This window comes from Ranitomeya variabilis, chromosome 3, assembly GCF_051348905.1.
Source record: "Ranitomeya variabilis isolate aRanVar5 chromosome 3, aRanVar5.hap1, whole genome shotgun sequence".
NCBI classification, from domain to species: Eukaryota; Metazoa; Chordata; class Amphibia; order Anura; family Dendrobatidae; genus Ranitomeya; species Ranitomeya variabilis.
In genome coordinates, this window is record NC_135234.1 from 707335518 (window position 1) to 707351176 (window position 15659).

At 43.3% G+C, this 15659-nt stretch overlaps 1 protein-coding gene across 1 annotated transcript in view; it reads right to left on the bottom strand.

The window, feature by feature from the left end:
• Window positions 1-15659, bottom strand: part of RXFP2 (relaxin family peptide receptor 2) — a 347803-nt gene that overhangs the window by 98963 nt on the left and 233181 nt on the right. The window contains exon 5 of the mRNA XM_077298262.1: window positions 10699-10770. Within this exon, the coding sequence (XP_077154377.1) occupies window positions 10699-10770 (72 nt within the window). The remainder of the gene's footprint in view (window positions 1-10698; window positions 10771-15659) is intronic.

Consider the following 15659-nt stretch of genomic DNA (forward strand, 5'->3'; position numbering starts at 1 on the left):
CAACACGAGCTGAAGAGGTGGTAGCTGCCGCAGTTGGTTGGCCTAGCTCTTCAGTGTGTCTTTCTAACTCCGCCGCGTGCCTGGTGCGCACATGTTTCCACATGTTGGAGGTATTGAGGTTGCTGACATTTCGACCTCTTTTGACTTTGTGATGACACACCTTGCATTTGACATAGCAAATGTCATCTGCAACTGTGTAAAAAAAGGACCAGGCACTGCAAATCTTGGGAGCGCCCTTTTTGGCTTTTGGAAGAGACATGCTCCTAACGGGTGCCAAAGCGGAGGCTGCAGGATCCGCAGTCTTCCCTGTTGTGAATTTGGTTTTTGGGCTCCCCCGGTGGTCACTGGTGGTACTGAACTTGTGTGCTTCACTTTCTCTGTTCACCTGTTTCCATCAGGATATGGGAGTATCCTATTTAGCCTTGCTGCTCAGTCATTCTAGTGCCGGCCATCAATGTAACCAGAGCCTTTCTGTTGCATGTTCCAGCTCCTAGTCTTCTGATCAGCTAAGTTGGACTCTTAGTCCTAAGTTTGTTTGGTATTTTTGTTCCAGTTCACAGTTGTGTTATTTTTCTGTAGCTGGAAGCTCTTGTGGACTGAAATTGCCACTCCGGTGTCATGAGTTGACACATGAGTCTTAAAGTAATTTCAGGATGGTGTTTTAAAGAGGGTTTTCAGCTGACCGTGAAGTCCCCTTTTGTATTTTCCTACTATCTAGTAAGCGGACCTCGCTTTGCTGAACCTACCTTCATACTACGTATGTCTTTTCCTCTGAATTCACCGTCAATATATGTGGGGGGCTTCTGTCTCCTTTTTGGGGGAATTTCTCTAGAGGTAAGCCAGGTCTGTTTTTCCTCTATTAGGGTTAGTTAGTCTTCCGGCTGGCGCTGGGCGTCTAGGGGCAACGTAGGTACGCCACCCGGCCACTATTAGTTGTGTGGTAGGTTTAGCTCACGGTCAGCTCGAGATTCCATCACCCAAGAGCTAGTCCTTATTTATGTTTTTCTGACGTTCTCTTGCCATTGGGAACCATGACAGTATGGCCGGCCAAGTGTTAAAACTGTTGGCAGAAGAAAGGAGAGAAAAAGAAGTCTGCAGGTTTTTTTTTGTTTTTTTTTCCTGAGTTTGCTTTATAGTTGACTCAGTTGCATTTCTGCTCTAATTGCAGCCTTTGTCTCTCTCTCCTTCTAATCCTTGAATGGCTCTGATTCCACCTGATTAAAATGGATCCTCAGAGTTTGGCTGCAGGTTTGAATAATCTTGCTACGAAGGTTCAAAATTTACAGGATTTTGTTATTCATGCTCCTATATCTGAACCTAGAATTCCTTTACCAGAATTTTTCTCCGGGGATAGATCTCGTTTTCTGAATTTCAGATATAATTGTAAATTGTTTCTTTCTCTGAGATCTCGTTCCGCTGGAGATCCCGCACAGCAGGTTAGGATTGTAATTTCCTTGCTGCGGGGTGACCCTCAAGACTGGGCATTTGCATTGGCGCCAGGGGATCCTGCGTTGCTCAATGTGGATGCGTTTTTTCTGGCTTTGGGGTTGCTTTATGAGGAACCTAATTTAGAGATTCAGGCTGAAAAAGCCTTGATGGCCCTATCTCAAGGGCAAGATGAAGCTGAAATATACTGCCGAAAATTTCGTAAATGGTCTGTGCTTACTCAGTGGAATGAGTGCGCCCTGGCGGCGAATTTCAGAGAGGGTCTCTCTGATGCCATTAAAGATGTTATGGTGGGGTTCCCTGCGCCTACTGGTCTGAATGAGTCCATGACAATGGCTATTCAGATAGATCGGCGTTTGCGGGAGCGCAAACCTGTGCACCATTTGGCGGTGTCTTCTGAGAAGGCGCCAGAGAATATGCAATGTGATAGAATTCTGTCCAGAAGCGAACGGCAGAATTTTAGGCGAAAAAATGGGTTGTGCTTCTATTGTGGTGATTCAACTCATGTTATATCAGCATGCTCTAAACGTACAAAAAAGGTTGATAAGTCTATTTCAATTGGCACTTTACAGTCTAAGTTTATTCTATCTGTGACCTTGATTTGTTCATTATCGTCAATTACCGCGGATGCCTATGTCGACTCTGGCGCCGCTTTGAGTCTTATGGATTGGTCCTTTGCCAGGCGCTGTGGGTTTAATTTAGAGCCTCTGGAAGTTCCTATACCTCTGAAGGGTATTGACTCTACGCCATTGGCTAGTAATAAACCACAATACTGGACACAAGTGACTATGCGTATGAATCCAGACCATCAGGAGATGATTTGCTTCCTTGTGTTGTACAATCTACATGATGTTTTGGTGCTTGGATTGCCATGGTTACAATCTCATAACTCAGTCCTTGACTGGAAAGCAATGTCTGTGTTAAGCTGGGGATGTCAGGGGGCTCATGGGGACGTACCTTTGGTTTCCATTTCGTCATCTATTCCCTCTGAGATTCCGGAATTTTTATCTGATTATCGTGATGTTTTTGAGGAGCCTAAGCTTGGTTCACTACCTCCTCACAGAGATTGCGATTGTACCATAGATCTGATTCCGGGCAGTAAATTTCCAAAGGGTCGTTTATTTAATCTATCTGTACCTGAACATGCTGCTATGCGAGAATATATTAAGGAGTCCCTGGAAAAGGGACATATTCGTCCTTCTTCATCTCCCTTAGGAGCCGGTTTTTTCTTTGTATCTAAAAAAGATGGCTCTTTGAGGCCGTGTATTGATTATCGACTCTTGAATAAAATTACAGTCAAATATCAGTATCCTCTGCCACTGCTGACTGATTTGTTTGCTCGAATAAAGGGGGCTAAGTGGTTCTCTAAGATTGATCTCCGTGGGGCGTATAATTTAGTGCGAATTAAGCAGGGGGATGAGTGGAAAACCGCATTTAATACGCCCGAGGGCCATTTTGAGTATTTAGTAATGCCTTTTGGTCTTTCAAATGCCCCTTCAGTCTTTCAGTCCTTTATGCATAACATTTTCCGTGAATATTTGGATAAATTTATGATTGTGTATCTGGATGATATTTTGATTTTTTCGGATGACTGGGACTCTCATGTCCAACAGGTCAGGAGGGTTTTTCAGGTTTTGCGGTCTAATTCCTTGTGTGTGAAGGGTTCTAAGTGTATTTTTGGGGTTCAAAAGATTTCTTTTTTGGGGTACATTTTTTCCCCCTCTTCCATTGAGATGGATCCTGTCAAGGTTCGGGCTATTTGTGATTGGACGCAACCTACTTCTCTTAAGAGCCTTCAGAAATTTTTGGGCTTTGCTAATTTTTATCGTCGATTTATAACTGGTTTTTCTGATGTTGCTAGACCTTTGACTGATTTGACTAAAAAGGGTGCTGATGTTGCTGATTGGTCTCCTGCTGCTGTGGAGGCCTTTCGGGAGCTTAAGCGCCGCTTTTCTTCCGCCCCTGTGTTGCGTCAGCCTGATGTTACTCTTCCTTTTCAGGTTGAGGTCGACGCTTCCGAGATCGGAGCTGGGGCAGTTTTGTCGCAGAAAAGTTCCGACTGCTCCGTGATGAGACCTTGTGCGTTCTTTTCTCGAAAATTTTCGCCCGCCGAGCGAAATTATGATATTGGTAATCGGGAGCTTTTGGCTATGAAGTGGGCTTTTGAGGAGTGGCGTCATTGGCTCGAGGGGGCTAGACATCAGGTGGTGGTATTGACCGATCACAAGAATTTGATTTATCTTGAGTCTGCCAGGCGCCTGAATCCTAGACAGGCGCGCTGGTCGTTGTTTTTCTCTCGGTTTAATTTTGTGGTCTCATATCTACCAGGTTCTAAAAATGTGAAGGTGGATGCCCTTTCTAGGAGTTTTGAGCCTGATTCCCCTGGTGATTCTGAACCTACAGGTATCCTTAAGGATGGAGTGATATTATCTGCTGTTTCCCCAGACCTGCGACGGGCTTTGCAGGAGTTTCAGGCGGATAGACCTGATCGTTGCCCGCCTGGTAGACTGTTTGTTCCTGATGATTGGACCAGTAGAGTCATCTCGGAGGTTCATTCTTCTGCGTTGGCAGGTCATCCTGGAATCTTTGGTACCAGGGATTTGGTGGCTAGGTCCTTCTGGTGGCCTTCCCTGTCTCGAGATGTACGAGTTTTTGTGCAGTCTTGTGATGTTTGTGCTCGGGCCAAGCCTTGTTGTTCTCGGGCTAGTGGATTGTTGTTATCCTTGCCTATTCCGAAGAGGCCTTGGACTCACATCTCTATGGATTTTATTTCTGATCTCCCTGTTTCTCAGAAAATGTCTGTCATCTGGGTGGTGTGTGACCGTTTTTCTAAGATGGTTCATTTGGTGCCCTTGCCTAAGTTGCCTTCCTCATCCGAGTTGGTTCCTCTGTTTTTTCAAAATGTGGTTCGCTTGCATGGTATTACGGAGAATATCGTTTCTGACAGGGGGACCCAGTTCGTGTCTAGATTTTGGCGGGCGTTCTGTGCTAGGATGGGCATTGATTTGTCTTTTTCGTCTGCGTTCCATCCTCAGACTAATGGCCAGACCGAGCGAACTAATCAGACCTTGGAGACTTATTTGAGGTGTTTTGTGTCTGCGGATCAGGATAACTGGGTTGCCTTTTTGCCGTTGGCGGAGTTTGCCCTCAATAATCGGGCTAGTTCTGCCACTTTGGTTTCTCCTTTCTTTTGCAATTCGGGGTTTCATCCTCGTTTTTCTTCCGGTCAGGTGGAGTCTTCGAATTGTCCTGGAGTGGATACTGTGGTGGATAGGTTGCATCGGATTTGGGGACAGGTGGTGGACAATTTGAAGTTGTCCCAGGAGAAGACTCAGCGTTTTGCCAACCGCCGTCGTCGTGTTGGTCCTCGTCTTCGTGTTGGGGACTTGGTGTGGTTGTCTTCTCGTTTTGTCCCTATGAGGGTTTCTTCTCCTAAGTTTAAGCCTTGGTTCATCGGCCCGTATAAGATTTTGGAGATTCTTAACCCTGTGTCCTTTCGATTAGACCTCCCTGCATCTTTTTCTATCCATAATGTCTTCCATCGGTCATTATTGCGCAGGTATGAAGTACCGGTTGTGCCTTCCGTTGAGCCTCCGGCTCCGGTTTTGGTTGAGGGTGAATTGGAGTACGTTGTGGAGAAGATCTTGGACTCCCGTGTTTCCAGACGGAAACTTCAGTATCTGGTCAAGTGGAAGGGCTACGGTCAGGAGGATAATTCTTGGGTGACTGCCTCTGATGTTCATGCCTCTGATTTGGTCCGTGCCTTTCATAGGGCTCATCCTGATCGCCCTGGTGGTTCTTGTGAGGGTTCGGTGCCCCCTCCTTGAGGGGGGGGTACTGTTGTGAATTTGGTTTTTGGGCTCCCCCGGTGGTCACTGGTGGTACTGGACTTGTGTGCTTCACTTTCTCTGTTCACCTGTTTCCATCAGGATATGGGAGTATCCTATTTAGCCTTGCTGCTCAGTCATTCTAGTGCCGGGCATCAATGTAACCAGAGCCTTTCTGTTGCATGTTCCAGCTCCTAGTCTTCTGATCAGCTAAGTTGGACTCTTAGTCCTAAGTTTGTTTGGTATTTTTGTTCCAGTTCACAGTTGTGTTATTTTTCTGTAGCTGGAAGCTCTTGTGGACTGAAATTGCCACTCCGGTGTCATGAGTTGACACATGAGTCTTAAAGTAATTTCAGGATGGTGTTTTAAAGAGGGTTTTCAGCTGACCGTGAAGTCCCCTTTTGTATTTTCCTACTATCTAGTAAGCGGACCTCGCTTTGCTGAACCTACCTTCATACTACGTATGTCTTTTCCTCTGAATTCACCGTCAATATATGTGGGGGGCTTCTGTCTCCTTTTTGGGGGAATTTCTCTAGAGGTAAGCCAGGTCTGTTTTTCCTCTATTAGGGTTAGTTAGTCCTCCGGCTGGCGCTGGGCGTCTAGGGGCAACGTAGGTACGCCACCCGGCCACTATTAGTTGTGTGGTAGGTTTAGCTCACGGTCAGCTCGAGATTCCATCACCCAAGAGCTAGTCCTTATTTATGTTTTTCTGACGTTCTCTTGCCATTGGGAACCATGACACTTCCCCCTCCCTCTCCCTCTTTGGGCCGTACGGGGAATCTCTTCCTCAGAGCTGCTCCCACCACCTTCCTGTCCCTCACGCCAAGATGGGTCAAGGACCTCATCATCTACACTACCCTCTGCCCCCAACTGCTCCTCCTGGGTAGTCTCAGCAGCAGAGCACGCACCAGAAAGTAGCACCTGAGTGTCATCAGCGGATGCGTCCTGCGATGTGGTGACCGGAGCCACTGGCCCACCCGCCTCTTCAGAGGAAGAGAGAAAAAGCTGTTGGGCATCACTGCACCCTGCCTCTTCTTCCATTTCTCCAATGCTGCTTGGCTGGCCCCCTGTTTCCAAGCCAAGAGATTCAGAGAACAGAAGTAGAGACGGCTCCTGTCCTGGGATCTCTGTCTGCCTGGGCAATTTGGCAGGTGGTGAAGAGACAGATGGCTGCTCTCCAGTGCTCTGTGTCTGAGAGGATGTGGCACTAATTGAAGTTGATGCATTAGCTGCCATCCATCCGACAACGGCTTCAATTTGTTCTTCACGCAGCAGCGGTGTACGGCGCTCTGCGACAAAGCTGAGCATGAAGGACTGTTCCCTGGTGAAAGTGGGTGCTGATGAGTCACCGGTGCCCGCAGCAGGCACAGAATCCCCACGTCCTCTCCCTGCTCCGCGCCCACGCTCACGTGCCTTACTCACTGCCTTCTTCATCTTGGTTGACTGATAAAGATAAGCAGAAAAGTACTAACGGCTTTGTGTGCTTATTCCTGAACAACTAACAGGTATAAGAAACACTAATTTTCTAAAGTGTGGACTAGACTTTAATATGAGCTAATGTGGCCTACACAAATGTAAAGTGGTGTCACTGGTGTGTTTGGTGAACTTTATTATTTATTTATTTTTTTGGGGCTGAACTGACAACAGAGAGAGCTGCAGTCACACGGAGACCGTGCAGACAGCCGTAAACGGCGCTGCAAGGCCCAAAAACCCTCCTCTACGTTATCCTATGTAGTGTTTTTCCACAAGTTAGCTGGAGACGGGTGGAAAGACACTAATAGGAATTTTTTGAAAAAATGTGCAGCAGCCTGCACTACTTAAAACAAAAGGAAAATTGATTTTACGGTATGACGCAGTGAAGAACCCTGAGCTGGAGACAACCAGGCTATGGCTGCTCACAGACTACAGGGCGAGCTGCAGTCACACGGGGACCGTGCAGACAGCCGTAAATGGCGCTGCAAGGCCCAAAAACCCTCCTCTACGTTATCCTATGTAGTGTTTTTCCACAAGTTAGCTGGAGACGGGTGGAAAGACACTAATAGGATTTTTTTGCAAAAATGAGCAGCAGACTACACTACTTGAAAAAAAAAAAAAAAGAACAGTATGAGGCAATGAACCACCCTCCCTGAACTGAATACAACCAGCTATGGATGGCCTATGGCTGCACTCAGACTAGAGAGTGGGCTGCACTCACATACACACACACACAGACCTTGCAGATCGCTGTGAAAACAGCGCTACAAGGCAAAAGCAAGGTGATTAGTAGGTGAACACAGCGGTTGCTAAATTAGCCTTTGAAAAGCACAAAGAAGCAAATCGCTATCTCTAAACTGGCCCTCAGTCAGCAAACAGCTTCCTGTCACTAACTGAATTCACAGCAGAGTGAGCGCAAAATGGCGCCAGCGACTTTTAAACTGCATCATGACATCATTTCAGCAGCCAATCACAGCCTTGCCAGTAGTTTCAGGCCCTCCATGCTGAACAGGATGTGCCCACACTTGGAATCATTCTCATTGGCTGATTTCGTACAAATTTGTGCAGTTTGAATCCTGGGAACTTCCGATTCCGGTATCCGATACGCGGCAAGTATCGGATCTCGGTATCGGAATTCCGATACCGCTAAGTATCGGCCGATACCCGATACTTGCAGTATCGGAATGCTCAACACTACATGCCACACATTGATGCAGTAATTGATGCAAAAGGACCAAGCATATACTGAACATACATTTCAGTAGGCCAACATTTCAGATTTTTAAAATCATTTTTCAAGCTGGTGTTATTAAGTATTCTAATTTACTGAGATAATGACTTTTGGGTTTTCATTGGCTGTAAGCCATAATCATCAACATTAACATAAATAATTGCTTGACATAGATCACTCTGTAATGACTCTATATAATATATGAGTTTCACTGTTAGTATTGAAGAACTGAAATAAATTAACTTTTTGATGATATTCTAATTTTGTGAGAAGCATCTGTACATGCCCACAATTTTATCATTTATCATGGGATGTATGGCATCTGGAGCTCTGTCCATGTCCACTTCTCTCATATCTTTGAAGAATGAGCAAAAGTGGCAAAAATGATGCAAATAAGACAGGTTTCTTGATGTAGTGCATAAAATGTCACAAATCATGCAAAATCTGGGGTAAGCACTTTCCTTAATTTTTACCATTGTAAATAGATAGGTGATGACTTCTTGCTGCTTGCGTAAATATGTTTTTTTTTCCTTTTTTATTTTTAAGCAATTACAGAACTTAGAGGATGGAGTCTTTGGTATGTGTACTTGCTCGTTTTGATGTTTAATCGATTATATGTTTTATTTGTACATAGAAGTGTAAAGATAAAGGCATTCATTCCCGATTGTGCTTTAATTTTGCCATTGAACTGATGTTGTTTGTGAAGGTTTTAATTGGGTTTGCTGTGTCTTTCTTATTGAAGCTTGAAAGGACATCATTGCTTTTTTTTTACCTGTACTTATTATACGAAGCCAAGGTCACCATGAAATATGGATTTGTTTTGTTCTTTTAGCTATGTATTGTCTGTTTCCCATAATGTTTTATGCGATACACAAATGCAGCAATTCCTCCCATTAAAAAGGTAAATGCTTGAACTTGAAGAAATGATTACTGGTAAATGACTAAGTGCTTTACTTTGCTTTTAGAATTGTACTGCATATGGATTTATCTTTTAATCTTTGCTTTTTTATCACTCTAAAAAGTTCTACTAATGAAAAAGAAGTTATACTTGTTTGCATAAATCTTTGCTATGAATAACATTTTTTTTTATAATAAATAAATACAATATTCTGTCATTTGGCAAAAGCATTGGGATACCCAACCATCACACCTTCCGATGTACCAAATGTCATGAGTCAAAACGAACCATCTTGATAATTTGTTACAGAAGTTTATCCCACTTAACATGGCAAAAGAAATTGAATATCTAGTTAGATTTTGAATCACAGTTTTTGGTGCTGTGATTATCTCAGTCAAGGTAACCTTTACTTGATCTGTATAAGGTCTTGTTGGACATTCAATTCCCAGACCAATGGTGTTATATGGAGTTGAGACCCCTTTGTAAGCTATAAACAGCCTCCATTTTTCTCAAGTTTTGGAGTGTGACTCTGGGAATTTGTGTCCATTCAGAGATAAGATCATTTGTTGGGTCAGGTACTGAGAAAAGTTTGTCTCTCAAACAGAATTCCAATTCATCCCAAATGTGTTGGGCCACTCAAATTCATCTACTCTAACTTCATCAAAACATGCCTTCATGGACCTTGCTTTGTGCACGGTCGAAGAACATAAAATAGCTTTTTTGACAGGGAATCTGTCAGCAGGATTTTACACCCCAAACTCACAGGACCTAGAGGAGGCCCACCATCTCCAGACTCATGGCTGCGTCGGCTGCCTCTATGGATAGATGCCCATGACATAGAAAACCCCTATCAGAGGTTTTTTTATTTTTCGGAGATTTAGTTTTTTTTGCCGCAGCTGAATGATTTACATCTGTTAGCCAGCATAAGTACATGTGGGGATTCCCTAGCAACCAGGCAACCCCCCACATGTACTTATGCTGGCTAACAGATGTAAATCATTCAGCTGCGGCGATGAAAACTAAATCTCCAAGCACTAAAAAATACTCAGAGGACCCCCGAGCATGCTCGAGAAATCTCGAGTAACGAGTATATTCGCTCATCACTATTAAAAGGACATTCTACAAGGGCTTCGGATAAATTTCAGGGGGCATCATGACATCATCCTGGACACAAGAATATTTTTCAGATTTGAATCTTATTTAAATATTGTAATGGTTTCTTGATCTAGTAAAATTAAAGCACCAAAATTAGAGCACCACTCCAGCTTTTTTTTTTTTATGGCAGCCCTGTAGTGATGCTATTAAACTAGGTTCCCTTCCCTTAGTCTTATATTTATCAGTCACCGTCTTCATCTGTTCCCGGCGCCACGCATGTCGCTCTTCTGCAGGTTGTGACCTGTCGGGTCACTCGTGTTTGCAAGAGCGATCTTAGGCACAACTCAAAGTAAGTTTATGAGAGCAAAAAGAGACTTGTAGTCAAGCAGAAATTGAGGTCACAAGATGGCAGCGCGAGGCTGAAGCGGTGCCGGGAAGAGCTGAAGACGGCAACTGTTAAGTATAACACTAGGGTCAGGGAACTCAGATTAGTAGCACCACTCCAGCTCTGAAATAACTGCTACTTTAACATAATATTGAATTTTGGGATAAGACCATTGCGCAAGTTGCACCACTGTTATACCCACCCCTGAGTAACATTATATTTGAAAAGTCAATGTCTTATCTATATACTATACCATATACATATACAGTATAGTAAAAAAAATAAATGTGAACTTTAGTAATAATTTTAGAATGACTTAGTAATTGTTACATGTTATACTCACAGGTTTGTCAATTCTTTATAATTTATGAAGATGTTATCTGGAAGTGAATGTATATTATTTCCTCTAAGAGATCTGAAATATAACAAAAAATGTAAAAACAAAATTACTTTCATATTGCAAAACCAATAAATATTTTTTTTTTTTTGTAATTCATCTTCACCGTCTAAAGTCATCTTTTGATCCATCTTTTAAGTAATGTACTTTTATGTATTAGTTATCTCGGTTCTTCGGTGACTTAAATGACTGAAATATGTGCAGCGCCCCAGAGTCCTGGTCGTTGCAGTAATGTCGCTCTGCCACTAAGGGGAGTGATGTTACGTCTGATTGCACTAAAGGAGTTCACTTGACCAGGTATCACACACACTACACTTCACACTCCGTCCACCAGGGGGGTGGCTCTATCTAGTAGGCCACTCCTCACGCTCTGGTAAAACTGGGGGTTGGACAGGAAGTGAGGGAGAAAGTAGCTGGGAAGAGCGAGAGAGAGGACCTGTCAGGGGTGGGATCCTGGCAGAGTCCTAGAAAGGAGACAGATCGTTACGGAGTTGTGCCTGTGCCTTACAGCGGCAGACCCCTAAGGAAGGACAAGAAGCGAGGTTTACTGTGGAGTAGTGAGGAACGGAAATACAGTGAAAAGGAGATAATACCAGAAGGAGTCGTGCCTCAAGATCAGCAACATCCTTCTGAGGCGCGTAGCCGGTGGCCGGAACGCCGAGAAAGTAAGAGACTCCAGGCATTACTTTAAACCACAGCCGGGCAGTTGACCATAGGTTGGCTGTCTCACCACTACACCTAACGAAGACAATGGAGGCAAACTGTGGGAGAGGGGCGTCCATAGGGTCCCTATAAAATAGCTCCAGGCCTACCCTGTCATACGGGTGCATCCTAGCCATATCATCTGGGGGATGAAGAGAGAGAGAAAGAACAGAAATATACACGACAGTTGTGAGGTCTATCCCGTGGTGCTCAGCAGGGAGGTACTACAACACACAGGCGCTAGTAGGTAGACACTGATTTCCACCTGTAAAGGGAAACTGTATTGGCATCAACTGTATTGGCATCAAGGATAACGATACGGTTAAACTTGTGAATAAGGGCCGAGCAGGACCAGGGTCCGACTGTGCACATTCAGCAATGGGAAGCTATATCAACGTAATGTCCAGCTCAAAGAAAAGGAGGCAATGCTCTTGACACATGGTAAGGATTTAATACTAGAGGTAAGGACTTTCCTGACTGGGTACACCTTGGAGCTGGTGGGATGGCTTTTACTCTTTTTTTTAAAATAAAAAAAGTGTTTACTAAGTACCCTATGTTATTTATATGCACTATTGATTTTTACTTATTTACTTACAGCACGGTATATGTTCGTTTTGTTTCTATCATAGGTTTGGTCTGTTCAATTGTCAGTGTGAACATGCTCCTACACATTGCATAAATACCAACTTATATTCCAGTACATTTCTTTTGGTATCACTGAAGGATTAGTAAACTTCTTGCCAGATAGTTAAGCAGTAGGGTCCCCCCCCCCACACAGATCCCTGTGACCATTTCCTACTTGCAACAGCATCTTTCTCCATTTTTACTGGGGCAATAAAATTATTGCAGAGGGGGTTTGGGTGGTGTTACAGATTAGATGAGCATAATTTTTTTTTTCGCCTTATATTTGTTATGCTCTGGGATCTGAAAATATTCACATACTATAAGTTTGATGCAGATAAAATTTCCTGGCCGAATTCGAGCTATATGCCAAATTCAAATTTCGCTTATCACTAATCAATCACCATGAGTAATAAATAAGAAAATTAATTTACAAAATGTTACCAATAATTGCATTGAAGACTGATCTGGCATAAGAGCAGATGTGCAACAAGCCATTATTTGTAGGATAAGATGTATTAAATTAGTTTTTGTTTAACCCCTTTACCCCAGCCTGTTTTCGCCTTCCTAACCACGTCAATTTTTTCAATTCCAACCAGTGTCACTTTATGAAGTTATAACTCTGGAACTCTTCTACAGTGCCTACAAGTAGTATTCAACCCCCTGCAGATTTAGCAGGTTTACACATTTGGAATTAACTTGGCATTGTGACATTTGGACTGTAGATCAGCCTGGAAGTGTGAAATGCACTGCAGCCAAAAAGAATGTTATTTCTTTGTTTATTTTTTTTTTAAATTGGGAAATGTTTTTTCAGAGGGTCATTTATTATTCAACCCCTCAACCCACCAGAATTCTGTTTGGTTCCCCTAAAGTATTAAGAAGTAGTTCAGGCACAAAGAACAATGAGCTTCACATGTTTGGATTAATTATCTCTTTTTCCTGCCTTTTCTGACTATTTAAGACCCTCCCCAAACTTGTGAACAGCACTCAAACATGGTCAACATGGGAAAGACAAAGGAGCATTCCAAGGCCATCAGAGACAAGATTGTGGAGGGTCACAAGGCTGGCAAGGGGTACAAAACCCTTTCCAAGGAGTTGGGCCTACCTGTCTCCACTGTTAGGAGCATCATCCGGAAGTGGAAGGCTTATGGAACTACTGTTAGCCTTCCACGGCCTGGACAGCCTTTGAAAGTTTCCTCCCGTGCCGAGGCCAGGCTTGTCCGAAGAGTCAAGGCTAACCCAAGGACAACAAGGAAGGAGCTCCGGGAAGATCTCATGGCAGTGGGGACATTGGTTTCAGTCAATACCATAAGTAACGTACTCCACCGCAATGGTCTCCGTTCCAGACGAGCCCGTAAGGTACCTTTACTTTCAAAGCGTCATGTCAAGGCTCATCTACAGTTTGCTCATGATCACTTGGAGGACTCTGAGACTGACTGGTTCAAGGTTCTCTGGTCTGATGAGACCAAGATCGAGATCTTTGGTGCCAACCACACACGTGACGTTTGGAGACTGGATGGCACTGCATACGACCCCAAGAATATCATCCCTACAGTCAAGCATGGTGGTGGCAGCATCATGCTGTGGGGCTGTTTCTCAGCCAAGGGGCCTGGCCATCTGGTCCGCATCCATGGGAAGATGGATAGCACGGCCTACCTGGAGATTTTGGCCAAGAACCTCCGCTCCTCCATCAAGGATCTTAAGATGCGTCGTCATTTCATCTTCCAACAAGACAGCGACCCAAAGCACACAGCCAAGAAAACCAAGGCCTGGTTCAAGAGGCAAAAAATCAAGGTGTTGCAGTGGCCTAGTCAGTCTCCTGACCTTAACCCAATTGAAAACTTGTGGAAGGAGCTCAAGATTAAAGTCCACATGAGACACCCAAAGAACCTAGATAACTTGGAGAAGATCTGCATGGAGGAGTGGGCCAAGATAACTCCAGAGACCTGTGCCGGCCTGATCAGGTCTTATAAAAGACGATTATTAGCTGTAATTGCAAACAAAGGTTATTCCACAAAATATTAAACCTAGGGGTTGAATAATAATTGACCCACACTTTTATGTTTAAAATTTATAAAAATTTAACTGAGCAACAAAACTTTTTGGTTTGTAAGATTTATGCATCTGTTAATAAATCCTGCTCTTGTTTGAAGTTTGAAGGCTCTAACTTATTTGCATCTTATTAAACCTGCTAAATCTGCAGGGGGTTGAATACTACTTGTAGGCACTGTACATATCCCAGTGATTCTGAGAAAGTTTTTTCGTGACACATTTAGACAGTTAGATAGTTGTATCACACAAAATAGTTCATAAATAACATTTCCCACATGTCTACTTCACATCAGCATAATTTTTGAAACATTATTTTGCTGTTAGGACTTTAGAAGGGTTAAATGTTTATCAGAAATTTTTCATTTTTCCAACAAAATTTACAAAACCAATTTTTGTTTTAGGGACAACATCCAATTTGAAGTGACTGTGAGGGGCCTATGTGACAGAAAATACTCCAAATTGACACCATTTTAAAAATTGCTCCCCTCAAAGTGCTCAAAACCCACATTCAAGAAGTTTATTAATCCTTTAGGGCAGCACGGTGGCTCAGTGATTAGCATTGCAGCGCTGGGGTCCTAGATTCAAGTCCCACCAAGGACAACATCTGCAAGGAGTTTGTATGTTTTCCCCGTGTTTACGTAGGTTTCCTCCCACATTCTAAAGACCTACTGATAGGGAATTTAGAATGTGAGCCCCATCAGGAACAGTGATGATAATGTGTGTAAACTGTAAAGCGCTGCAGAATATGTTAGCACTATATAAAAATAAAGATTACTATTATACTATTATTATTTACCGTAATTAAAGAAATGTGGAAGGAAAAGATGACAATTTTACTTCTTCCTATAAATATATTGCTTTAGCTCCAAATTTAGCATTTTAAAAAGTGTAATAGGAGAAAATGGACTATAAAATGCGTTATGCAGTTTCTCCTGAGTAAGCCGATACCCCATATGTGGGGGAAAACTACTTATTGGGCGCACAGCAGGGCTAGGAAGGGAAGGAGTACCTTTCAACTTTTGGGGAGCAAAATTGTCTGGAATAGATAGTGGATGTAATGGCGCATCTACAGAGCCAGTGATGCTTCTAAACAGTGGAAAACCCCACAAGTGACCTCAATTTAGAAATTACATCCCTCAAGCAAATTTTCTAGAGGTGTGGTAAACACCAGGAAACCGTAGGTGCTTCACAGAATTTTGTAACGTTGAGCTGTGAACATAAAATAAAAATTACATTTGCTTTTGGTTTTCCATACGTTTACATGGTACTGTACAACACATGGAATACTGCTGCGAATCCACAGCGTCAAATCCGCAACGTGTGCACATACCCTCACAATACAGAGGCTGTAGATACAGGGTATTGTGCACATATCTCAAATTTGTTTCCTCTTATTTTATGTTGATGGCAAATCTAATATTACATCTCAAGATCAATTAGAGTTGTCCGGAAACTGGAGAAGAAGAAGGAATGGCCTGAAATGAATTTATGTGCTTTATGTGCGTGCTCTTGGAAAGAGAGATGGTGAGTGG